Consider the following 25,210-nt stretch of genomic DNA (forward strand, 5'->3'; position numbering starts at 1 on the left):
TCTGTCTGTAATCTATAATCTGTCAAATGTCTCCTGTGTGAATGATATCAAGCCATTTTGATCCCCCCCAAAACATTCCTGTCACAAGGTAGAAGCTACAATGAATTTCGTGTCACATGCCAAGCTAATATAAACAAGTCGCGTTGTGAGGACGTCACACAATGACACCGAAAACGCGATCGTCTGCCAAGTGTTTGCGAAATGTTGCTTTGTTTTGTTTTTGCCTTAAATATAAACAAGGATAGCAGACACACAAAAAGGATTCAAAGTCTTCCGTTTTTGGCAGACGAACATTTTGTTTGAATAATCGCCGGGGTGTGACGTCATTGTCCCGCGACCAGGCAAGTCGACTCAACGGTTCCTCATGAGCACGGGACCGATTTCCTTCTACAATAAGTCTTGAAATTGGTGCGTAACTTTTATATATTACAAATTAATACGTTTTAGACTTTTGCTTGACGTTTCGAGAATCGTCTGGGCGGGTTTGTAAGCAGTGATTCGACCTTTGCTAATCTTAGAAAGGTCGAATTAGCCGTGGCTCCGCTAGCTGGTTTGTTGATTTAAGTGGTTTCCCTCTTAACTTTACTTGAACCTATCATTGTCCGTAATCGGGTGTGTTTTTGTAATTTGACTTAAACGTTTCACTTTACAGGTAGCCAAGATTAATTACGCCGCCGTGGTTTTAGGACAAAATCACTGAAGTGTGTTTCCATTTCAGAATATCGTGGGCCTTCTGCTGGAAGGGCTGGAGTTGTGTTGTATTTTATGATTGCTTTTAGCATCGTATATAGAAAACATTTTTCAAAGAATAAATATGTTGAAAATATATGGACCAACTTTGGAGCATAACATTTTTAGGGAAGTCGAAAATGGCCGAGCAGAAAATGTTCAAAAAATGACTCATGATCTCAGATTGACTAATCCTGCAGATGGAAAACACCGATCACATCACAGTATTTAAACAATTCCATCTTTTACTCTGTGTGATTAAGTTTATCTTTTATGCATACAATGTTACAATGTTAAAACACCAAATTAAAAAAAATGTGAGGGGTAATGCTAGAGTTAAAATTAGTGTTATTAAAAAGTTGTAAAACTACAGTGGTTAGCTTGTGACTTTAAAATGCAAATACTTAATAAAGATCCGTGTTAACACACTTTCCTTTAAGCATTGCTTTATTAGAGAAGCTATGTGGAATGTTTTGTTGTATTACTACGCTATGTATGCATGTAACTTTTTTTTCTTTTCAGCATGCTACTTCTGCCAAATTATTGCAACCTAAAGTTTCTCGTTGACAGTCATGGCAACAGAGGGGGTGGAAAAGACGAGTGAAGATGCTCCAGCAGCTGGAAAGGCCAGCACCAGGTATGACCTGGAAAAGGAGACTGAACTTCGCTTTGAGGTGGAGTCAGGGGAAGCAGCTGAACAAGTTGAGCTGGAGCTGCTCACAGGAATGGCTGAGGTGTTTGGCTCCGAGCTAAACCGAAACAAAAAGTATACATTTGGACCAGGCTCTAAGATTGCAGTTTTCACTTGGCAAGGCTGTAGTGTGAATCTTTATGGGAAGCCAGAGGTAAGCACGTGGATGAGAATACTTGCAGATTTAGGAAAGTTCAAATGTGTCTGTTGTGTTACATTTAGTCGCATCATTGTGTGTTTCACTTTGGGGAAAAAAGACAAAGCCACAAATACCATCATCTTGCTTTCATCACCGCAGGTTGCTTATGTGTCCAAGGATACGCCCATGCTGCTCTACCTAAACACACATGCAGCCCTTGAACAGATGAGAAAACAAGCAGAGCGTGACAATGAGAGGGGACCAAGGGTATGTTTGAATGGGGAACTACTTCATATAGTAACTTATCAGATCCCATGAGTGCTTCTTGGATTAATGCTAAATTATAAATCGACCCTCAGGTGATGGTGGTGGGACCGACAGATGTTGGGAAGTCAACGGTGTGTCGGCTGCTTCTCAGCTATGCTGTGAGGGTTGGAAGGAGGCCAACATTTGTGGAACTGGATGTTGGACAGAGCGGGGTAAGATCAAGTGGAATTACCATTATAAATATCAAACAGTCGGCTGGTATTTAAAATATTGCATATCACAGCCTGCAGACTCAGCTGTCTTGATTTTGTGCAAAGTGATGCTAAAGCATGTACAGCATCTACTTTGTTTATTTAGCTTTATAGCTGTGATGATCCCCCTGTTTGTCTGCCCATGTGGCTTTTTCTGTTTTATCAGATGCACAAGTTCTGGAAAAAAAATCTTGACATCTGTTTTAATATCTGTACAAAGAAAAAGAACATTAGTCTTTCAGTTGTTTACAGTCACTGGTGTTAATTCAAGTCATTGCAGTAAAGAACAAAGAATTCTACACAGGATTGAGAGCACTGAATTCCTCCTTTCATTTATTAAAGGGAAAAACTATCCAAACGTACCTGGTCCTGTGTGAAAAAAGTATTTGCCCCCTAAATCTAGTGACTGGTTATGCCATCATTTTCAGGAAAAAACTACAATCGGGTATTTGCGATATCTGGGAATAACTTTCGGGTCACTTTGGAGGAATTGTGGACCACTTTTCTTTGCAGTAGTTTTAATTCAGCCACACTGGAGGGTTTCCAAGCATCTCAATTTGATTTAAGTCCAGGCTTTAAGTAGGCCACACCAAAGTCTTCATTTTGTTTTCTTACGAGTCATTCAGAGGTGGACTTGGTGGCATGTTTTGGATCATTGTTATACTGCATAAGCTAAGTCCGCTTGAACTGATCGACACCCTCATTCAGGATTTTCTCATAGAGAGCATAGAGGTTCCATAAATTACAGCACCCTAGACTATCGTACTACCAGCACCATGTTTGCTGATTAAAATAGTTCCACTTTTCTCTCATTAGTCCACAAGTCTTGGGGATTATTAAGTTGTTTTTTGCCAAATGTGAGATGAGCCTTTGTGTTCTTTTTGGTTAGCAGTAGTTTTCTCATTTTAGCAGGGGTTTTCTCATTTGATTTCTCCCATGGATGCCATTTTTGCCCAGACTTTCTTATTGTTAAGTCAAAAACACTGACCATAACAGAGACAAATGAGGCCTGCAGTTCTTTAGATGTTGTTCTGGGTTCTTTTGTGACCTCCTGGATGAGTCATCGATGCACTCTTGAAGTAATTTTGGTTGGCCAGCCACTCCTGGCAAGGTTCACCAATATACCAAGTGTTCTCCATTTGTGGCTAATGGCTCTCACTGTGGTTTACTTTGCAGTCCCAAAGCCTTAAAAATGAATTTGACCCTTTCCAGACTCATAGAAGTCAGAGAGTTTGTTTCTCAACTGTTTCTTTAGATTGTAGCACAATGTATTTCTTTTAGCCCACTTCACATTGTCATACAGGATCTATATTTCTTGATTCAACAGGTCTTGTAGTAATCAGACCTGGGTGTGGCTAGTAAAATTGAGTTCAGGTTTCCAGAAAATGTGGTTAATCATAGTTAATGATTCAATTGATGATTCAATAAGGGAGCAGATTACTTTTTCACACTGGTAAGTTTCAATAGCTTTTTTCCCTTAATAAATGAAATTGTAAAAAAAAATTTTTTCATTTACTCAGGTTACCTTTGTCTAATATTAAAATTTGTTTAATCTGAAACATGTAATTGTTTACAATTACAAAAAAAAAGTGTCAATATACCAAGTATTTTTTTTAGGAATGGATCACCTAATAAGTATACTTATTGGAACAATAAGGGGATAGGTGTTCGTGCCTTTGTTGGTAATATAGCATATGAAGCAGTTTGGTCAAAGTTTGTAAATTACAGTATGTCTGTTAATAAAGTATCTGTGTTAGTCATTTGATTGCACTCTATGCTGACTGTAAAGATCTGAACAATGCTGGACAGGACATTTGTTTTATGTGGGACACAGACAAAGTGGCTTTCTTCATATGATGCAGCATGATTAGTACTTCCACAGATGGTATCATGTATCTTGTTTTTTGTTGTTTTTTGGGGGGGTTGTTTGTTTTGTTTGTTTTAATCTGCTTTGGGTTTTCTGTTTTTTGTGGATAATCTAAAGACCTCAATTTTAATTTTAAAAAATGCAGTTGTTATCAGTTTGAGTAGTAAAAGAAAATTCTGCTCCTTCAGGTGTCTGTACCCGGCACAGTGTCAGCGCTCTGCATCGAGCGTCCAGCGGACGTGGAGGAGGGTTTCTCAGTCCAGGCTCCTTTGGTCTACCACTTTGGCTCTACTAGTCCAGGGACCAACATCAAACTTTACAACAAGGTAAAAAAAAAGAATGAGTCTAGACCCTTCCTGACATAGTCTGGAGACAAAACTTTAAATTTTTCGTACGTTGTCTTTACCTGTTGAGCATTTAAATCTTTTTGTCACAACATGCAGCTGACATCGTGCCTGGCTGAGGTGTTTTCCCAGCGCTGTGAAGTGAACAGGAAAGCCAGTGTAGGAGGCTGCATCATCAACACCTGTGGCTGGGTGAAGGGCTCTGGATACCAGGCTCTGGTCCACTGTGCGTCAACCTTTCAGGTGGATGTGGTTCTGGTATTGGACCATGAAAGGCTCTACAATGAACTCAAAAGAGACCTCCCTCACTTTGTGCGGGTTGTGCTCCTACCCAAGTCCGGGGGAGTCGTGGAACGCTCCAAGGAGTGTCGGCGGGATACTCGGGATGAGAAGATCCGCGAGTATTTCTACGGCTTCCGTGGAGTCACCTTCTACCCCTTTTCTTACGAAGTGCGTTTCTCAGACGTTCGCATCTATAAAATTGGCGCTCCATCCATCCCGGACTCATGCCTGCCACTGGGAATGTCCCAGGATGACACACAGCTAAAACTGGTGCCTGTTACTCCAGGAAGAGACCTCACATACCACGTCCTAAGCGTGAGCAGCGCTGAGGACGGAGATGAAGGTGCTAGAAAGGGCATAGTGGAGAGTCCTGTGTGTGGCTTTATTGTGGTGACTCATGTAGATACTCAGACACAGGTGATGAAGGTGCTCTCCCCAGCACCTAGACCCCTGCCCAGGCATACTCTGCTCATCATGGACATTCGCTTCATGGATATGAAATGAAGCAGGCCCTCAGAGGAGAGGACTTGGATCGAAGACGTCCTGCTGGGTACCCTTTTTATTTTAAGGCTATCTTGTTTGTACTTTACAGAGAAAACATTTTAAGTGTTGAAATTCGGAATGCATCATTTTTTGTGGTTCATGTGAATCCAGTTTTCAGCCTGTTTCATACATTTTATGATTTAATTTCTACTTATTCAACAATAAGATGATGGGAGCAGGGGTTTTTTATACTGAAGATTTTTGGTCTCATTGCGCAGAAGAGGGGATTAAATAAGAAAAAAACATTACTCTCTACACTAGCCATTGGTCAATTTGTTGTGTTATCAATTTTAGCATGAGCTGGGAATTGGTGCATCCCTAATAGAAATTGAAAGCAGCTGTAAATTCTAGACCACACTGCACAGATGTCTGTAGAAAAGGATTTTTTTATCAAAGCAAAGAAAAAATATTTTTCTTCATAATCTGTTTCGTAGAGATTTTTTTTCTCTTGAGTAATAAATTTTTTAAATGTAAAAAGTTGTGTGAGTTTGTTTTTAATTACACTATCTGACTATCTATCAGTATGTTTCCCTTACTAACAAACAATAATTTAATTATCTGCATACCCAATATGTAATGAACTGAGGATGGAACACACTTAATGAACTTAATTCTAATCCAATCAAACCTGGGAATACTTTGCAGTTTTATAACCTTTCCTAAAGAAATTTAATATGTTTTATTCAGTAGGTCTTCTGTTTTGACAAAAGAAAGGCAAATAATAATAACTTGTAGGCTTCATTAAAACACACACAGTACTAGCATGCTAGTGATTGTTTGGGAGCACTACACTAGCAGGTCATTTAATATTTGTTCTGTAAACACTTACCAGCTTACCAAACCATACCAGATGCTCTTTTAATTTTTTAGAGTAACAGCGTTTCTATGTATGACAACATGACTTATAAGCATACACAAAAACAACACTGTGTGATGCATAATACGTACAAATATCTCAAACTAAGTATATAATAAATAAGTGTAGATATTTAAATGTAAGCACGTGGTTCAAAAAATAATATTGGATAGATTTGTTGTCTTTGAATCTTTTCTTCCTAATATTTTGTTTTTTTTCTGAACCTTTTTGTTTTATTAAATTACTTAATTTTTCTTTTCTATTCCCTGCCTGCCATATGTAGTGTTTCTTTGCACCTACTTTCTGCATGTCAGTGTTAATCATTTGTCATAACCAGCAGGGTGTGGATTAATCGTAGGTGGGTCTGTTGTGGAGGGTTGAGATGGCCATCTGGAACGTAGATTGTGAATTTTGTGGAAAAGAAACCGTGTAAAACCATTTCAAGTAGGTGTACCGTCAAAATATTTTCACAAACAGCTTATGGCAAATAAAACTCCTTATTAAAAAAATATAGAAATCAGTATCTGGTGTGACTGCTGTTTTCTTTTTAAACAGCAGTTGTTCTCTTTGGTGTATAGCATTTTTTCCCCCAAGGTATGTTCCAGGTGGGTTGTTTTAAAAATTTTCGGTGGATTTGCCACACTTCTGCGAATTTAGGTTTTAAAGCTGTTTTTAAGCAAAACTGCCCTTTCTTTCTTGTTTGTGCTCCTTGCAGCTTCACTGTTACAGCTTTATTCCTCTCATTCATATGCATGTATTCTATCTTGCTCTGTTAACTTTCCTCTTCTCTCTCCAGGCTCTCTTCTATCTGCTTCATACTTTCACTACAGATCACAATGTTATCTGCAAACATTATAGTCCACAGATACTCCTGGCTTACCTCATATGTCAAAATGTCCATCACAATTACAAACAAGAAGGGTCTCAGAGCAGATCCCTGACATAAACCCACCCCGACCATGAACCCAACCAACTGATTCACTAACTTTCCGCAAAGCTCTTAAACGAACTCCTTCTATCATCTCAATACACTCTTTCACTGATAAGTATCTTTCCATCTCTATTCTTAACCATCCAAACTGCTGCACATCCTTTCCAGCTTAGTCTCCAGTCTCATAAGCATTTTCCTTTACCAACTAGCCACTAGGAACTCCTGTCTACTGTCTGTCTCCCACTTTTTCTTCGCTACCCTCTTCTATTTGTTGTGCCAAAAAGTGATTGCCTGCCAAAAACTGATTTCCAGTGTTTCTGTGTATTTTTACGTGTAATATCTTTATGTATGTTGGTAAATAGACTTCAGTGAACACGGTTTATATATAAAAAAATTATAGAATTAAAAATATAGAATTAAAAAATTATCTGTGTTTCAAGTATCTTTATAACTCTGTTTTATTGTACTTACATTATAACCAATCCGGTCCTGTATCCCCATTTAAAGTATTTTTACAGACCTATTGTAATATTTGCTGCCATTTCTGCAGTCCTCTTGGCCAACTTACTCTTACAAAAGACATTTTTAATGTTAATGAGATTTTTTTAACTGCATAAATAAAGGTTATATAAAAGTCACTGCCAAAAACTGATTGCGGCTTCTACCTTCTTACACAAATGTTGTTTGTGGCTCAAGATAACTCTATGTCATCCATGAGGGACGCATTTGACATATGTTTCACATATTATAGCCCAACAAGTTACTTATAGCAGTTTAAATACGAGCAATCGGTTTTTGACAGATACCGGAAATCAGTTTTTGGCAGACGATCACTTTTTGGCACAACACTTTGAACACTTGCCAGTACTTCTTCATTCCACCATTCAAACGCAACGCTTGTTTGTTTTGTTGCATACAAATAGTACCTTATTGTCTTTTAGAAAGTGTATGAAAGTACTCACATGTTCCTAGAACATAATACATAATCGTTTTAGGGTTAATCTGTATAGAATTACTTCTAGTAACAAACAAACAAAAAAAAAAAAAATACTGGCCCATCACGCACAGTGTTTTTCTTTTCCCAGAGTCGACGCCTTCCATGTCTGTGATTGGCTGGTTGCCCCACCTGAGGCCTGACGGGCTACTTCCGGGATTCCTACGTCGGCCTAGCAGGCGAGCTAAGTAGGTTGCTAGCGGCTAACTCAAGGAGGACCGAATCGACCCACACCCTACAAGCAAGACACCTCGTGTGTTCATGATTAGGTGTGTGTTTTACCTCTTCTTTTTAGCCATTTTTCAGGTGAAATTCGCCACAGTTGTTTCGTCAGTTATTAATGAAAATCTATTTGCTACTGTACAGCTCTCATGCTAGCCAGATAACTAATGTTAAGCTAACTCTTATAGCTGTGGTAAAGGACCGTACAGTGTCGCAAAAAAAACTTTAGGCTAGGTAAAAGCTCACTGTATGATTACCTACTCAGTATCTTGTGATTTCCAAGTATGGGTCGTGTTTTAATCGGTTTTTGTAGGTTGCATGGGCTACTACTTCTCGGCGGCTTTTGGTTTTAAAACAGTGGTGTGTGTATTTTTGTGAGGTTCACGGTGTTGGCAGCTGATTATGATAACGTTAGCTGGTCTTGACTGAATCCTAGCACTGCCCTGGCCTGCTGTTTAACGGTTGGTATGTGTAACGTTTCATTTTGAGATGAAGTCAAAGTCTGTCTAGGGGTGTAGATTTAAAGCAGACGGCAAAAATCAAGCGCGAGTATGTCACTGTTACTCGGAAAATGTATTAAATTTGCTTGACCGGTTGTAGCATGCGATGTGTAGATTGTTGCGGTGACATGATAAGCAATGCTCGACACGGAGATTTTAGGATTAACATGTATTATAGTGGGGGGTAGTTTTGGGGCAAGTGCGATTATTACCTACTGACACCTCTCTGCCATTTGTTAGTACGGATGGTTGTTGACGAGAGAGGTGTGTCCAAACGATCAGATTACACTGTTGCTTCGGATCCGTTTTCAGTGTACTCACAGACTAGTTTTTCTACAAGAGTTAAGGAGTATGAGCGTGATTGTGTGTGTGAAAGGCGTGCACCTTTTCCACAGATCGTTGTGTCTGTGTGTTGTTTTCAGTTTCCCTTCGTGGAAGGTATTTCCATCTGACAACCTGCGGTCACTGAGGTGGTGACGGGCTTATGGTGAAATACCCACACTGCTTAAGGCAAGCTTGTAGAGAAAGGAGGAACTTGGTCAGTGAGTCTGGTTTGTTGTGAAATCAAACTAAGACCTTTGGCCTGTGATTTAACAAGGAAATACATTGAAGGCTACCTGCAAAACATTGTAGTATACATGTTTTCAAACATATTTGGTAATTCTATATTCCACGCTTATGGTATGAGATGTATTATGCATTGGCAGTCAGAGATGCAAAGATTTAATTTGACACCACATAGGACAAAGATAATAAATGTAATGCAAATATAGTGGTTATCAAAAACCCATTACTCTAATCCCAGGTTTCCAAAATGGTATTCCTAAAGGCAGGTAGGACTTCACTTCAGCATTGCAAGGGGGCTAATTCAGAATTAGGAATCAACCTAATGTCATCCTTATCTTTGGACTGTGTGAGGAAGGCAGAGTATCTGGAAAGAGCCCACACAGACACAGGGAGAACATTCAAACTCCACACAGAAAGGTCTCAAACTGGATTTGAACCCAGGTCCTTCTTGTCATGAGGTGGAAGTCATCACAAATATTGTTCTAGCTACACAAAAAAATAATGAATAAGATTTTAATTTGCCATATTTCTACAGGTCAGAGGGTCTGATTGATAGCAGGAGGGGCAAAAAGATTACTTTCTGTGTGATTCAAACTACTAAATTGTAGTTGGCATGCTGTGTTCCAATGAAGCAAAATTGCAGCTAGAAGTGCCTTCATCTTGCTATATAGACTTTGTGGGACTATTAATGTAGGTGTACTGTGGGAACAAACTGGTTGGACACTACTGATCTGAACCAAGGGCTCATTAAAGCTTCAATTATTTGAAACAAATTCGTTCTGGTCCTGTCTTTGTTCTGCTCATTGAGTTTTTGTGTGATTTATTTTTCTTACAGGGTTGTCCAGCAACTTGCACAAAGAACCCAAGTGTGAAAGAAGAAAAGGAGCCAAAGATCTTTTTGTTTGTTTTTGTTTTGGGGTTTTTGTTTTGTTTATTTGAGGGGGAAAAAGGTGCGAAATGCATCTAACCATGTGACATCCAAACTCTACGTGGCTTTCTTTAGGAGACGCAGTATGGGAAAAGAGCTCAACCTGCAGAGAATTTGGAGGTGGAAGACCCAATCCCAGCAAAAAGTGGTGACACCTCGGTGACATACACGGGACTTCCATGTGGAATGAGTTGGTTTTGTGCCCTTAATGACACAGAGACTGACAACAGGAGTCTCAGAAGATCCAGGGGACTCCACTTGGTTTTTTGAGTTATTTTCCTAGTAAATAAAAGGCTAGACATCTTTTTTTTTATTTTAATTTTTTTATGATTTTATTTTCTTTTTAATAGCAGCTTCCTTTTTTTTTTGGAAAACAAATCCCAGCTGGACTTTAGTTTGATGTTAAACGGCTTCCCACAACTGGTTTAAAAGCTGAATTTGTTTGTTTAGTTGTTTTCCCCTGTGGACTAAGTTTGAAATGCTGGAACTCTCCCTCCTGCCACTATCCTCAGTTTCTTCCACCCACCCAGTGCCTAAATAAGCCTTCTCGGGAGGATCACAGAAGTCATCAGCAGCTGCTGCGCTCAATCCTCTGCCTGTTCTCCTCCATGTGCTTCTGCTCTCGGCCTGTTGGCTGTACACCCACTACCTCTTTAATTTTTCTGGTCTTTTCATTTTCACTGAGCGGGATAATCAGAACTGAAGCCCAGTGATGGAGCATTAATGTAAACCCTGAGCTGTTCCAGTGTTTTGTGCGTGAGTGCTGGTCCTTTCGCGTATATGCACAGCAGTGTTACGGTTGCACTGGTGCCAGTGAGTAACAGTAGAAGATTAGATTTATTTATATTGTTGCACCAAATACAGTTCCATTAAAGCCATACAAAAATATTTGAATTACCTATACATATTTTTGTATCACACTGCTCTTGTATAGTTTTGCTTTTATAAGCTTCTATTAAGATTATGCACACAAATTAAATATTTACAACAAGCTGTACACAGCAGTTTGTATAGTGCTATGTAAAAAAAATAAAAAAAAAAAAAAATCAGTTTTTTAGTGATTATATTAGTACTGGGAGACATTTAGTTTCTGGACACAGAAAACCCCTAATGTTTCCCTTTATTTGCTGCTTTGCATAGTGTTGTTTTCTTTTCCAGTCAGTAGCTATGGCCCCTCCTCCCAGACGAACGCCACATATGCCATTTTGACCTGGAAAGCACCCCTTTACAGCAGGTAGACAGTAGATAGCTACCTCTCTCCATCTTCCTCCACCCTCTCTCTATCTCTGATGCCTGGCTTCAGCAGTGGGGGGGTTGGGGGAGGAGTAGGTGGCGTTGCTTCTGCTCCTCCCCGTCCATTTCGACCCAGCCGGTACGTCCCGGTGTCTGCAGCCACCACTTTCCTTGTCGGAGCCACAACGCTCTTCTTCTGCTTCACGTGAGTGTTTCTTGGTTTTGTTTCATATCAAACATGGGTTTTAAAGGGCCTACATGTGTGTACATACACATGTGTTTGTACATGCTGGAGCGATGTGTAAACATCCACATGCATTATGTTCAGTGTTAAAATAAGCAGGGTTTTTTTTTTGCTGTTCTTTTAATGTTTTTTCATTCAAAGTAAGTTGACAGCTTTTCAGGAACATTTGTTCATAGTTTATCGCAGCCACACCTGTCACCTCCCCAACACAAACACAGTCTCCTATTTCTGCCACTGAGCAACTTCTGTGGGCAGTTGTTTAGCTTGCACATAAGCTTATAAGAAGTTGATGATGGAGTGTGAAATGTTACTTGGTTACTTTTTTTTCCTTTCCACATCTTACCACTAAGTGTGGGGATTGGTGGAAGCTTGTCTAACTGTAATTTTGTTTCCATCCTCCTTAACACTCTCCAGGTGCCCATGGTTGTCAGAGCATTTCTCCTCTGTCATTCCTATATATAATGCCGTAATCTTCCTCTTCACCCTCGCCAACTTCTGCATGGCCACTTTTATGGATCCTGGAATCTTTCCCAGAGGTGAACTTCTAGAAAGTAAAATGTCACGTCCTAATGATGCATGTGCAATACTTTTAAAGTACATGCAAAATAAGACTATTTGTTCGAATACTCACTGCCTATAAAGTAATTTAGAGAGACCGTGTGAGATGGTTATTAGGTGATTATGATACAAGTTTAATCTCAGGTTGTCTGTGTCTGCAGCGGAGGAAGATGAGGACAAAGAGGATGACTTCCGCGCTCCACTCTATAAGACAGTGGAGATCAAAGGCATCCAGGTGCGCATGAAGTGGTGCTCAACATGCCGCTTCTACCGACCACCGCGCTGCTCGCACTGCTCAGTGTGCGACAACTGTGTGGAGGTACATAATTATACATTTATCCCTGCTTAATAATGTTGACTGGGTATTCTTGTGGCTCTAAATTAGAAATGAATTGGTAGTATCATACAGCAATGAGTGAACTTCATTAAAAATTGGATAATGTTTTGTAATTATGTATGCTAAAAATCTTTTAATTAAAATTTCTGTTGTTGCCTTGGTTATGCTATTTCTTTTTTAACCTATAAACTAAATGGTAGGGAAACACAATCTTGGAAATCTGATGTTTCCATGAGTTTAAGCACTTAATGTAATAAAATGACCTAAATGACTGTTATATATTCATGTTAAAATGTCTTTGTTTTAATAGCAAGTCCTAATTTCACAGTGGGCTTCTATACACTCCTGTGTGGTTTCACTACACAGCCTAGATCTGTCCTATTCTTAGTTTTCATGTGTGAGTGTGGGAGGTGGAAATTGTGTGGACATGCAATATGATGTACTGTAGTTGTTGCTTATTCTTATAGTTTCCCTCTGAGAGATATCTTTTAATCTTTTTATTTATTCTTAGGATTTTGATCACCACTGTCCTTGGGTGAACAACTGCATTGGTCGGAGGAATTATCGTTATTTCTTCCTATTCTTACTTTCTCTCACAACCCACATCATGAACGTATTTGGCTTTGGCTTGGTTTATGTCCTGCACCACCAACAGGAGTTGGACACGCCAGGTGCTGCTGTTACGTATCCTTTACTTGGCATAAGTCTGTCATAGAAATGCACAACACATTATGGAACTCTCAAACACAAAACACATCATTGGAATAGATTTTCCTGTGTCTTATGACAGGGGTTTTTCTTTTTGTGATTTCCTTGACAACCCCCCCCACCAGTATGGGTGTGATGTGTGTGGCTGGCCTGTTTTTTGTCCCAGTCGCTGGTCTGACTGGGTTTCACATAGTGCTGGTGGCTCGCGGTCGAACCACAAATGAACAGGTACATACCAGAGGTGGTTGTGCAAATCACGGTCTGCATCACTGAGATAAGTCAGGCATGCTTTACACTGGTTAATGTGTTTTTGTTAGGTATGCAACTGTTTTATCTCGCTCCCTCTCCGTAGGTGACAGGGAAGTTTCGGGGAGGCGTTAACCCTTTCACCAACGGCTGCTTGAGGAATATTACCCATGTACTCTGCAGCTCCCAAGCCCCCAGGTCAGCAATCTTTCTTCTCTGCACTCATCTGTTTACTCCCCCCCCGTTTAACACTCAGCTCTGCAGTTATTCCTTTTCCACTACCTCTTTCTTTCCATTGCTCTCTTTCCCCTTCCACTTTTCCACCCTACTCTTTTATAGTTCATTCTGGTCTGTTGAGGTAATTAAATATCTAATGCAGACCTTTGGAGTGAGTGGGTGAGGTGTTGGTCAACAGAGCTGGGTTGTATCTTTTTGAATATGTGTGTGTGTGTGTTATAGATACATAGGTCGTTGGCAGGGCCGGCAGATGGTGGAAGTTCAGCCACCTTTTCTTAGACCTGCTCTCACTGAAGCTCAACTAGAAGCCAAGGTCTTGGACAACGGCATCCAGAATGACCGACATAGCACTAGGGTGAGTTATAATGAATTGAACAAACACATGCAGTCTGTACAGAGAAGTCTGGATATAAATGGCCTGATAAATGGCCTGGTAAATGGCCTGGTAAATGGCCTGTATTTGTATAGCGCTTTATAACAGCTCCACAGATATGCTATATGTCTATATTATTACTGTGGTATGAGTTTTAGAGAAGAGAAATCTGGTGCACAAAATATTTCATCAATTTTAATTTCATGTTTAAATATTAAAAGGTCAGAAGCAACACAGAAACTCTGGTTGTTAGCAGTCAGCTAATGTAGTTTATATTGGTGCTGCAGCTGCTGGAAAGTAGCAGCAGGTGTAGTTTTGCAGACCATACTATTAGTAGAGATTGAATAACTTAATAGTAGTCTTCTTCTTCTTTGTGTTATTTTGTCAGAATTTTCCAACAAGAGTGGTTCAAGAGTTGTTGATCACCACTAGCTGAAATGCATGTGAATGGTTTAGGGCTGCATTTCAGCTAGTGGTATTGGAGATTTTGTTATAATTAATGGAATTATGATTGCAGAAAAGAATTGCAAGATATTGAGCCAACATGGAGTACTTGTGGAAAGCATCTTAATGGTAGTGGCTTTGTTTTTGATAGTACTCCCAAAAACACTGCAAATACAGTAAAAAAATATCTGGATTTAAAAGGAAACAAAAAAAAAAACCCAGCAGTGTGATACTATGAGTCATGGATTGGTCTCCCCAAAGCCTGGAACACTCTACATGTGTTCGGGATGAGTGGGATCATCTTGACAGAGAACAGATCAAAATGCAGCTAACATGCAAAGAAGAGTTCTTCAAGAAACCTGGAGAAGTGCTCCTGAAGACTACTTGAAGAACATAGTAGAAAGCTGCCTGTGTTGAAGAATAAAGGTCATTGTACCAAATATTAACTTGTTAGTATTACCATGTATCACCATCTATGTTGTGAAACTGCGTGTTTTGAGAGAGGTGTGTGTCTGTCGCGACTCCATAGCATGGAGGGCAAAACTCAGAACATTCAAGAGTTTGTGTGATGGAAGATGCTTTTTTTAAATTAATTAATTATTTTACATTTTCCCCTCAGTCATTGGGTGTCAAACTTTCTTTTCTTTTTTTAATGTTTGGTTATGAGAAATGATAATTCACTCCCACAGGATCCTGAAATTGCCTGCAACGTTAATCAGATATCAAAACCTGGAAAACGTTACAGATGTAGCTCTCTGTTCCAGGCAGTCTGATTTCACTGAATGGCTTTTTGTTTTCGGTCCTCATCCTTTCCAGTCCAAGAGTAGTCTAGATCAGATGGAGAGCCAGTCAGCGGATGCAGAGGCTCCACCTCCTCCAAAGCCAGAGCTTCGTTACCCTGGCCTTCCCCGTGCTGACACAGAGGGTGAGATGCACATACAAATGCATAATTGAACCTAGGATTCCACTTTGTATGACAGAATATGCAGAGAGAGTTCTTAGCTTTTGTGTAAATAGATGAATATTTGTTTTCTAATCATAAACAGACCTTGTTCAAATGTCACTTTTGGTTTCTTGTCACTCAGAGAGCAGCTTGCTGACTGAAGCACCACCTACGCCATCAATGTATAAGTACCGGCCAACCTTCAACAGCCCAGGGAGAAACCACACTGCACTCACACATCCCAACAAGGTAGATCTTAGTTTACAGACACCTTAAAGTGCTCTGTGTAAACCATGTACGAAAAGGAAAAAATAGCTGAAGTTAATTACATTTAAAACGCAGACATAATCAAATCAAAATACCATCTGCACACAGCCTTGTTGATTTATACATAGCTTAATGAGGAAAAACTCACAGATGTGCTCAAGCTTAATGCGTGAAACAGGGGAAGCGTTGGTGGCTTATATGCCCTGCCCCTCTAAATCCTTAATGGTTAATACATGCCCCTTTTTTTTTTTTTTTTTTTTTTTTTTTTTTTTTACTTTAAATTGTTCATTCAGTGGCCATCGGTTGATCAGTAAGTCTCAGTACGTGTGTATACCTGTATCCCTTTGGCTGTCTCTGTGTGTTTGAATGGATCTGTCCTTTTCCCCTGAGACTGCATTGACTGCAATGTATAGTTCATGTTCCATATGTTTTTGTATTTCCATTCATTTGTTGACACACACAGTCTTTGACATGCAGTGTTAGTGCTTGTTGAAACCAGTCAATATTCCCAATCCAGTAGTGTGATGATTGAGTAGCACACCGGTCAAGCATCCAGTTCTCCCCACCACTCTTTTTTTTTTTTTTTCCCTGTTTAAAAATCTCTACAAAATTGCTTTCTGTTCTCTGCTTTCTATTCCCACGGCAAGGTGGTAATTTTCATCTTTCTCCCTCCCCTCTTTACTCCTGCTTTCATCTTCATCACACTTTTCCTTACCCTCTCCCCTTTGGTCTGTTTCTCCTCCTCTCTCCTCTTCAGATGATCCGTGGAGAGAGTCTTGACTCTCCATCTCCTTCCATCCTGCAGTCCAGCCGCCAACCTAGCTACCGCTCTGAGCCGAGCAGCTTGGATGGAACCACAGTGGTGGGGGGAGGTGTAGGGGTGCGCAGAGGGGGAGGGGAAAGGGGCGAGGGCCCCGGAGGCCCTGGCGGGACTGCTGGTGGGGTGTTAGGGGGCATGTCAGGTTACTCCCTGACTGGGCGCTCCTACACCTCCTACCCATCCTCTCTGGTTCTGTCCACTGGTGGCTCACACTCCTCCAGCCTGCGCTCAGCACACACTGCACATAACCCGCTGGCCACGCTCCATTCAGAGGGCACCACAGACACCAGCTACAAAAGCCTGGCCAATCAGACACCTCGGAATGGCAGCCTGTCCTATGATAGCCTGCTGACACCATCCGAGAGCCCAGAGTTCGAGTCAGCCGCCCACGAGCTGTCACCACAGAAGCCTCATGCTCCATTTCTCTCTTCAGCTGTAAGGGGCCAGACTGAGGTGGTGTCACCCAGTACTCCGCTGCAGGGCTACACGTCGCCCTTTCTCTCAGCTCAGATTGCCCAGCAGAGGGAGGGGCAGCTGCTCCAGGGCTCTGCCACTTTCTCCTCCCCCCACAAGGCCTACCTGCGTGCTGTCAGCCCTCCCCTTCCCTCCTCCGCTGGGCCACTTGAGACCCACCACCTGCTTCAGCATAACCAGGACTTCTCTTCCCGTCCTCCTCGTAACCCTTCCTCCTCATCCTCTTCTCCTGGGGCTCGATCGCTCGAGCCCCCTGTCTCCCCGCCTCCTCGTGGCCTCTCCCTAGGCAAGTCCCTGCCTTACAATATGGAGGCAGGGCCTCAGCACAAGCCTCGGCTTGCAGGAGGAGGTGCTGTGCTGGGAGGGGGAGGAGGGCAACAGGCTACACAGTGAGTAGTGATCCGTCGCCAGATCCGTCAGCCTGCTACTCTTCTTCCTCCTTCTCCTTTTCCTACTCCTCTTCCTTCCTGGTTTGTGTCAGCCCTCCTCTTCTTCCATGATCTGTGTGAGTCTTCCTTTTCCTCCTTCATGTTTTACTTACAGTCTTTACCTGTTTAGTGCTTGAATAGTAAACTGTGTCTGTGTAAGTCTTTTTGGTTTAGTTGTTGGAATGTGACATGTCTGCCCATGCTGCTGTGTTTTGCCTTGTAGCCTTTTGTGTCTTTCCCCTGTCCTCACTCAGTGTAGTTACCGAATGCCTTACAAGATCTCGTGTAAAGAAACGTCTGCGGTTAGTGCTTTATTTTCGAAAAAGAACCACTCACCTGCATCTCCCTCTCTTCTCTCTCCTCTACCCTGATGTGGCTCCTCCCCTCCCGATGGCTGTCCAATCAGATCCACCTCTCGCCCAGTCTTGGCTAATCACACCACATCCAAACCAGGGGGAGGGGTGAAGAAGGTAACCGGCGTCGGAGGGACCACATATGAGATATCGGTTTAAGTGACAAACATCCCACATGATCTGCCACAAGGATGGGAGAAAGTCACTGGACAACTTCCACTTGTCTTTTACCCGAGCTGGATATTATTCATGACTGCAGGCTCCTGCTGCGCTGGACTAAGGGAGCAGGCCTGTTTGGTACTCACTTTATTATCTTTGTAATGCCACTGGCCAGTCTTATCTGCCAGCCTTTCAGATTTGAACAAACATTTAGCCACTTTGTGAGCCATAGACTGATGCGACTGTATCATCACAGCTGGGTACAGATTTGTCTATAGAGCACGCATAGCTAGTCAATGATTTGCCATTTTACTTTGGTACATTAGCACACAGAGTACTGACAACAGTGTCTGACACTCATAGAAAGGATGGCCTTTATCCAGTGGATGTAAAACTTTAAGAGGGAGGATTTCGGACTGTTGACCAATAATAATGTCTGAACGGACCACACAATCTGTATATTGATAAGAATCATGGAGTAAAGAGTCCAATCTATAAAGACAGTATCATTTTAGTTTTATAAGTCTTTTTTTAAATATTGTTTTATATAAATGTATACAGATTATTATTGGGTGAAATTGTCAGGTATTGGAGATGACTATTGATAACGGTGGCAGTTATACTGTATGTAATTATTCATGAAAGCGATTTAAAAATCAGTTGCCTGTTGAGAAATGATGGCTGCATCAGCTATTCAAAGTTTTTGCTGGAGTTTTCACTGTCCAAAGAAGAAGAAGAAGATGATGATGATGATGATCCTTTGGTGGACACCTGAAGTGGCAAAAAATTACAGGTTATTTTTTTCTATTCTTTCTTAAAAGCCACAAAGAAATGTTAATTCTCACAATCGCAGCACAAGCATCTTTGTGGAATGTACGCTTGTAATGTTTATGCTAGAGACATTATGCAAAATCTGTTTGTAGCTTTAAGATCATCGTATGTCTTTTTGGTGTTTTTATTCTCTTTTCTTTCTGAGAGGTTTTTGTCTGTCAGTCAGTCAAGATGCTAGCAACCTTATACCTTTAACAGATGGCCAGCCAAATAGGAGCAGCGGGGAAGGGCTTATTTATTTCACCAGTGGAAAGAAACTTTGTAGTTCTGTACATGATTTCAAACCAGTCCCAGATAGTTTGGTTTGTTTTTTTTTTTTTGTTTTTTTTTTTTAAAGAGAAAATAGAAACTATGGTTATATTTCATTAAATTTTAATGCCATGCCACTGAATATGTAAGAGGGACTGGTTTGAAATTGGCGAGTGTGTTCGTTGGGGTTTGTTTATTTTCCTTGCCTTGAGACCATTCGTAGTGAAGCATGTTTTTACTTTTTCTAATCATTTAAATTTTTTTTTTTTTTTACACTTTTCTTAAAGTATTTAGAATTTCTTGCTTCATTTGCTTCTTTTTTTTTTTTCTTGTTAAAGGAACACTTCTCACTTTGATACCCACAGCCATGTTAAGAAAGGGATTAATCAGAAGAGGAGTGTGTTTGTTTTTCACGATTGGGCATTACAGAAAGCTTATTTATTTATTTTTTTCTGTCAAGGCCCACAGCAGTGTTTGCAGAATGCTAAAGGGAACATGGCACATCATTTTGGGGGAGAAAGTACATGCTTGAAGCACACAAATATCACTGTTCAGTACGAGTTTTATACCCTACCAGGCTGTGTCTTCAGTGTGCATGTGACTCTTTAAAAAAACGTTATTTTTCGGTTCATTGCTGCTTCTCTGGCGTGCATTCTTGTGAGATTATTGTCAAACGCCCATCCGGTTTCTGTGCGAGTGGCATCCAGAAAAAAAAAAATATCACAAATGGCACAAAGCAGCCGTCGTACAGAGAAATAAAGAGAACCTGTGTTGACTTTTTTTTTCTTCCCGCTCTGGCCAAGGGATGGTGGCCACTGAACAACCTGAACCTATGTGAGTATAGCAAGTAACTTCTATGTGAGATAAAATATTGCTGTTGTTGGCTGTGATGAATGGAACGAGTTTCAATTATCTGTAATGAGAACATTTAAAAAAAAAAATTCCAAAATGGCCTTATAAAGAATTTTTAAAAAGATGTCTTGTCAGAATAAAAAGGTCAAACTGTTGAAAGAGAATGTGTCTTGGATTTTATCATTGCACGCATTCTTACTTTGTTTCACCTCGAGCTTTTACTTTGGCTTTTCTGACACAAAAGTAAACAAACCAGTCAATAAATACAGGCAGCAAAAGAACCAATGACACGTTGACAAAAGTGGAAAAAAAATTAGCAAAAACCTTTTTTGTTCGTCAATAACTTAGTGTAATAAAATGCTCCAAAATCGCTGCTGCTTCAATCTGCATCACACACAGATCGTTTAAATAAGATCAGCGGTTATGGGTATTTCCCACAATAAAGACTTACAGTATAGAGACTATTTCTTGTGGTAGTGGAGCCTGTTTTCTTCCCTTAAACTAAAAATATTTGGCTGTTACAATACGGAAAGTTACAGAAATGTTAAGAGCAAAGCAAAGACTTGATGCAGCCCCTCTCTTCACTGGTCTTTCTTGCTCTCTTTTGGCTGCTCCATATTGTCGGTGTCAGGAGGAAGCTCCTCGCCACCCTCTTGTGGCTGAGAGCCATTCTGCTCCTCTTCCTTCAAACCATGGCTTTTGTTCAGCTTCTTGGATTTCTGGAAGAGCTCGTTGAGGTTAAACTCTCGGATGATGTTCTCCTGTGGGTGATATAAAATGTATTTATACTGTCTGCATGTGTAAGCAAGCAGCATCTACTCAGGTCTTATTTCATGTGTTTTCTTACAATCTGAATAGACGTACCTCGTTCATGGTCCAAGATACAGCTCTACCTTTGCTGTCCACCATTGGACGCCTCATAACTTCCCGTCCTCCTTGAAAAAGCAGAACTGAAGGTAGCTGCTTGGCCAGAGGAGAAGTACTAACCCTGTACCTGTTCAGAAAGACAGTTAATACCAGTCAATAGAATTCTAGAAAGAATCGAGCAATACTGGATAATTAAAGACCATTTATTAAAGGCAAAAAAGCCCCCCAAAACTGACTTCTTTGAAACCTCTTCATAGCGACCAATGTCTATCTTCCCAAAGCGAAGTCCAGCACAGTTGTAGCTGCAGAATATAAAGGAAGACACATGAGACATTTGAGACAAATATACAGCTGTTTCTCTAACATGAAGTAAATTACATTATCTTGCATTTGAAAAGTGACTCTACAACAGGTACACCAGCAACAATCAGGCAAGGGTATTGTTTCAAAATGTTAACTAACATCTTGGATTTTTTTTTTTTTTAAACATAGTGTCATTTCTGTTTTCAAATAAGAAACCCTGACTGAGATTAAATATCATCTAGACTCTTCTTCTTTTCTATATCAGCACATAATTAAAAAATAATTTGGTCCTTAGCAAGTCTTAAAATTTAGGTAAATGTTACCTCATATGAACAATACCACATGACATGTTTTACTGTGTCATTAATTAACAAAAATGCAGAAGCAGTCTGTGATAAACTAAGCACATCCTTACAGCTTCCATAAGAAATTAAGAGGGTAAGTAGCAGTTGGGTAACAGATCCATAAAAACAGATGTTTTGGCAGCTTTTCTGGTCTGAAGCATTCAGGTGCGTATCAACACATACCTGATTGTCTTTCCTGCTAAGGAAAGTCTTCACTCAGGGGCTGCTGCTTAGGACTGAACATGCAGTTTGCCCTTCGTGCCTCCCTCTTTGAACTTTTTGTTAAACTCTGTTCATAGTGTTGAACTTTGCTTGTTAACCCCGGTATATGGGTGAACTTAGTTTGATTGGAGTTTTGTGATGCTAACTTGCCTTAGTTAAACCTTAACTTTTACCCTCGTCTGTGTTATTGTATTACATGTTAACTGGTTGCACAGTGGCCTGCAGAATGCAGCCCTGTTGGTTTTCAGTTTGAATTTCTGCAATTAAACCTTTTCTTCATTTAGTTTCCTGTGTATGTATGCTTATGTATGTTACTCCTCCCTGTCCCCTAGCAGAGGGGGTCGTAACAGGCCATAACATGCATCGCCATGTCTGGAGACACCCAAACAAAGCTTATAAGCCACAAACACCTCAAAGCAACTGTCAAGCACGGTAGTGGAGTGCTGATGATTTGGGCTTGTTTTGCAGCCACAGGACTTGGATACTCCACTGAGTGGACCATGAACTCTTCCACATGTATGCCCATCTCTCCAAAAAACTAAAACTTGGTCAAAAAAGGGTCATGTAGCAGGGCAATGATCCCAAGCACTGCAGCAAATCTACAACAGAATGACTGCAGAATCAAAGTGTTCCGATGGCCCAGTCGAATCCAGACCTCAATACTTTGCATAACTGCCTCACTGCGAACCTCAATGAACTGAAGCAATGCTGTGAAGAACAGTGGTCCAAAACAAAATTCCTGCACAATTTTTATTAAGTATTTAATGACATGGTGTATTATGATACGTGTCCATCTGAAACTGTATTCAAATCATTTTAAACTTGGTAGGAACCAGGTGATTTAAAAAAAATATATGTTCTGAAATATTTAACCTTAGAAAACCTGAATGCGACTGGAGTAAAGAGTGTGATTTCTTACTTGAGAGAAAGGTTTGCAAAGATGGGAGCAAACGACTGACAATCAGAGGACCAGTTGGCGTAGAATTCAACGAGCCATGTGACACGACTGTCCCGCTGCAGCTCCTCCTAATGAGTGAAGAACACAAAGTTACACTCAAACCAACCCACCCCTCTGAGCAGGGCATGATCAGTTAGAGAGTTCACTTTTTTTTGGTATTTTAGTTTAGGAATTTTTAAATGTCAGACATACAATTAATATAATATCATACAACTGGATTTCAGTGTTTGATGGAAACTGCTCTAATTTCAAACAAAATGATTAATAGACTCAATCACTCCATGAACTTTCAAATAAAATAACACTCCCAACTGATGTAACTGTAAGTAATTCCCACCTCTTTTGTTTTTATCTATCATTACAAAGACCAGTGGCACTACTATACATGCAACTGGTCAGCTGATATCAGACAGGACTCACGTCGATGGTCTTGTCACTGAAGTACTTGATGTACTCTGGGCCCATGTAGAGAGGTGGCTGACAGGTCATGACAAATGCTGCAGAAAATACACAGATAAACAGACTGATGAGCTTAAAAAGGATAAAAACAATGTACATTTTACAGTTTATCCAGTGGTAGTCTGTGTTCACCTATGATACTTTGGTAAAAAACCATTTTTATTTGTGTTATTTCTTATTTAAGTTTTCTCATTTTATGTTTCCTTTCTTAAATTCTGCCATCTTGTCTTATGTTTTTATGTAATTTGATTATTTTAGGTGTACACTTTGGTCAACAGCTGTTTTTAAATGTGCTATAAAGATAAATTTGACTTTGAATGAATGCTTCTTTTGTTGGGGGACGGGGGGTTGTAAAGGACACTGTTTTTATAAATTACACAATGGCACCACCTGTAGGCCAGTTAATAAAAAGTTCTGATTGCAGAAAGCTCAGAGAAGTTTCTAAACAGGGCTCAGATTGCTTCTTTACCAGGAGAACACTTCACAGAGAAGATGTGAAGCTTTTTCTTAAAATAAATACATAAATCTTTGCCAGATAAAAAAATTCAGGACTTCAGAGTAAAAATACTCATTGCACCTCACCTGCATTGGAAAATAATCTAAATATATACAAGAAAACTGCTGATGTCACTTTTCTGTACAGTGATAACACCGACTTCCCACTGGATGGTATTCAGATGAAGAAAAATTTGTCAAAAGTGTGAGGACTTTTATCAGTGGAATGAGCTTCAAGTACATTAGAGTAATGATCATTTTTTACAGCAGTAACAGAAATGGGAACTAATTGCTGTTGCACATTATGTCTCAGAAACACTGGCTCAAGGAGAAACCCCTTGATGAGCTTTAGATATCAGTACAAGGTGAATACAGAGGGCTGATTAATTTGGCATGTCAAAACAAAACAAAAGACCACTCCTATTCTCATTAACATATCTCTTTAACTAAAGAATGAGTGCAGCATCACTGCCTTAAGACTGGGGGTGGTTAATGCAGTAGAGTTGTGCTTTTCTAATTAAGAACCACTGGTAGACACAGTTTACACTACACAATTTTAAAGGTGGTTGTGACAGACCACTGACCGAGGCACAGTGCAAGGTAGAGGATGCCAAACCGAATGTCCATCCTGAAGAAGAGGATACAGTTGGCCACTTTGCTGAACATTAACAAGTTCCCAATGTGCTGCTCCACTGTGACTGAGGAAACAAAGAGCAGGGAACAATGAATGAACAGCAGAAGAACACCTTCATACTGTTGACCTTGCAGTGTGTAAGTGAACCCCTCCCACTCCCTTAATGTTTACACAACAAACCCAAAGTTTACAGTGAATCACTTTACAGATGTGTGTTCTCAGTAGAGTGGGGGTTCCTCTCAAATGGCTTATCAGATCAAGGAGTGGAAACAGTTAAACATCAGACTGTGTGGTTAAAGTTTAACAGCAGCATGTAATAAAGACACAAACAAAGCGACCTTCCTGACTTTATCTAAAAAGTTAAGGTCAACAAATAAATCACAACATATCCCGGTGCTTCCTATGATTCGCTGAGTGGTTTGGATCATTGGCCACATGGTTGATTGGGCCACTTTTTGTGATGTGACAGTTTATAGTGTAAACACACTTTCATCAGTAGGTTTACACATAAGACAGTGTGTGTGTGTTGTGTGTGTGTGTGGTGGGGGGTAGACTACTCACTAGCTCTCCTGTTCTTCATCATCACTATTGCACTGAGAAACATGAGGATCTCCAGCTCTCTCTGTAAAACAAAAGGAGCAAAATCATTAAAAACAAACAAACAACAACTTTGTATCAAGTTTATTTACTACTTCTATTTATTTCATATTTCTGAGACTTAATTAGCCCCACCAAAGGTAACCGCAAGCATTACCGCAACTCCCCCACCACCACTATGCTCACCCAGTCAAAGTCACAGGAGTTGCCGTCCTCGCGCTGGGTCACCAGGTGCTCGCAAAGACCTGGAGTCTTTCGCACCACCACGAAGGAGATGGTCAAGAGGAAGGACGTGATATAGTACGGCTTGAGCAGCCATTTGTAAATCTGAGGTAAGTGATACAAGAAAGCGCAGAGTCCCGTGAGTAAACCCATGCTGACGGAGAAGACGAACCACCGCGACAGAGTGTTGGAGGAGAAATGACAGCTGGAGCTGTTGGGCTACGGTGTTACAGTGCGCATGT

General features: G+C 40.5%; 3 protein-coding genes across 6 annotated transcripts; 2 read left to right on the top strand and 1 right to left on the bottom strand.

Annotated features, from left to right (window-relative positions):
* The first annotated feature begins 173 nt into the window (after positions 1 to 173).
* Positions 174 to 5,345, top strand: clp1 (cleavage factor polyribonucleotide kinase subunit 1). 3 transcript variants are annotated; one of them, XM_040015219.1, is made up of 6 exons: positions 174 to 408; positions 1,252 to 1,574; positions 1,719 to 1,826; positions 1,919 to 2,038; positions 4,133 to 4,270; positions 4,388 to 5,345. In XM_040015219.1, the coding sequence occupies exons 2-6, from the start codon at positions 1,302 to 1,304 to the stop codon at positions 5,072 to 5,074; spliced, it is 1,326 nt and encodes a 441-aa protein (XP_039871153.1). In that variant the 5' UTR covers positions 174 to 408; positions 1,252 to 1,301; the 3' UTR covers positions 5,075 to 5,345. The 3 variants fall into 3 exon arrangements, with proteins under 3 accessions (XP_039871153.1, XP_039871151.1, XP_039871152.1); XM_040015217.1 differs by having other exon boundaries at positions 1,300 to 1,574; XM_040015218.1 differs by lacking the exon at positions 174 to 408 and having other exon boundaries at positions 415 to 1,574.
* A 2,677-nt stretch (positions 5,346 to 8,022) lies between these two features.
* Positions 8,023 to 19,944, top strand: zdhhc5b (zinc finger DHHC-type palmitoyltransferase 5b). 2 transcript variants are annotated; one of them, XM_040015214.1, is made up of 12 exons: positions 8,023 to 8,163; positions 10,019 to 11,549; positions 12,003 to 12,124; positions 12,308 to 12,465; positions 12,995 to 13,167; positions 13,317 to 13,419; positions 13,544 to 13,635; positions 13,897 to 14,029; positions 15,308 to 15,416; positions 15,577 to 15,683; positions 16,459 to 17,384; positions 17,830 to 19,944. In XM_040015214.1, the coding sequence occupies exons 2-12, from the start codon at positions 11,401 to 11,403 to the stop codon at positions 17,933 to 17,935; spliced, it is 2,178 nt and encodes a 725-aa protein (XP_039871148.1). In that variant the 5' UTR covers positions 8,023 to 8,163; positions 10,019 to 11,400; the 3' UTR covers positions 17,936 to 19,944. The 2 variants fall into 2 exon arrangements, with proteins under 2 accessions (XP_039871148.1, XP_039871150.1); XM_040015216.1 differs by lacking the exon at positions 8,023 to 8,163 and adding an exon at positions 8,193 to 8,577.
* Positions 19,290 to 25,203, bottom strand: tmx2a (thioredoxin-related transmembrane protein 2a). The gene is made up of 8 exons (XM_040015220.1): positions 24,933 to 25,203; positions 24,711 to 24,771; positions 24,100 to 24,213; positions 22,982 to 23,058; positions 22,523 to 22,629; positions 20,971 to 21,036; positions 20,732 to 20,861; positions 19,290 to 20,628 (listed from the first exon to the last, which is right to left on the bottom strand). The coding sequence occupies exons 1-8, from the start codon at positions 25,119 to 25,121 to the stop codon at positions 20,449 to 20,451; spliced, it is 924 nt and encodes a 307-aa protein (XP_039871154.1). The 5' UTR covers positions 25,122 to 25,203; the 3' UTR covers positions 19,290 to 20,448.
* Positions 25,204 to 25,210: the final 7 nt, after the last annotated feature.

The sequence above is a fragment of the Simochromis diagramma genome, unplaced genomic scaffold (genome assembly GCF_900408965.1).
Source record: "Simochromis diagramma unplaced genomic scaffold, fSimDia1.1 OVJJ01000685.1, whole genome shotgun sequence".
Classification (NCBI taxonomy): domain Eukaryota; kingdom Metazoa; phylum Chordata; class Actinopteri; order Cichliformes; family Cichlidae; genus Simochromis; species Simochromis diagramma.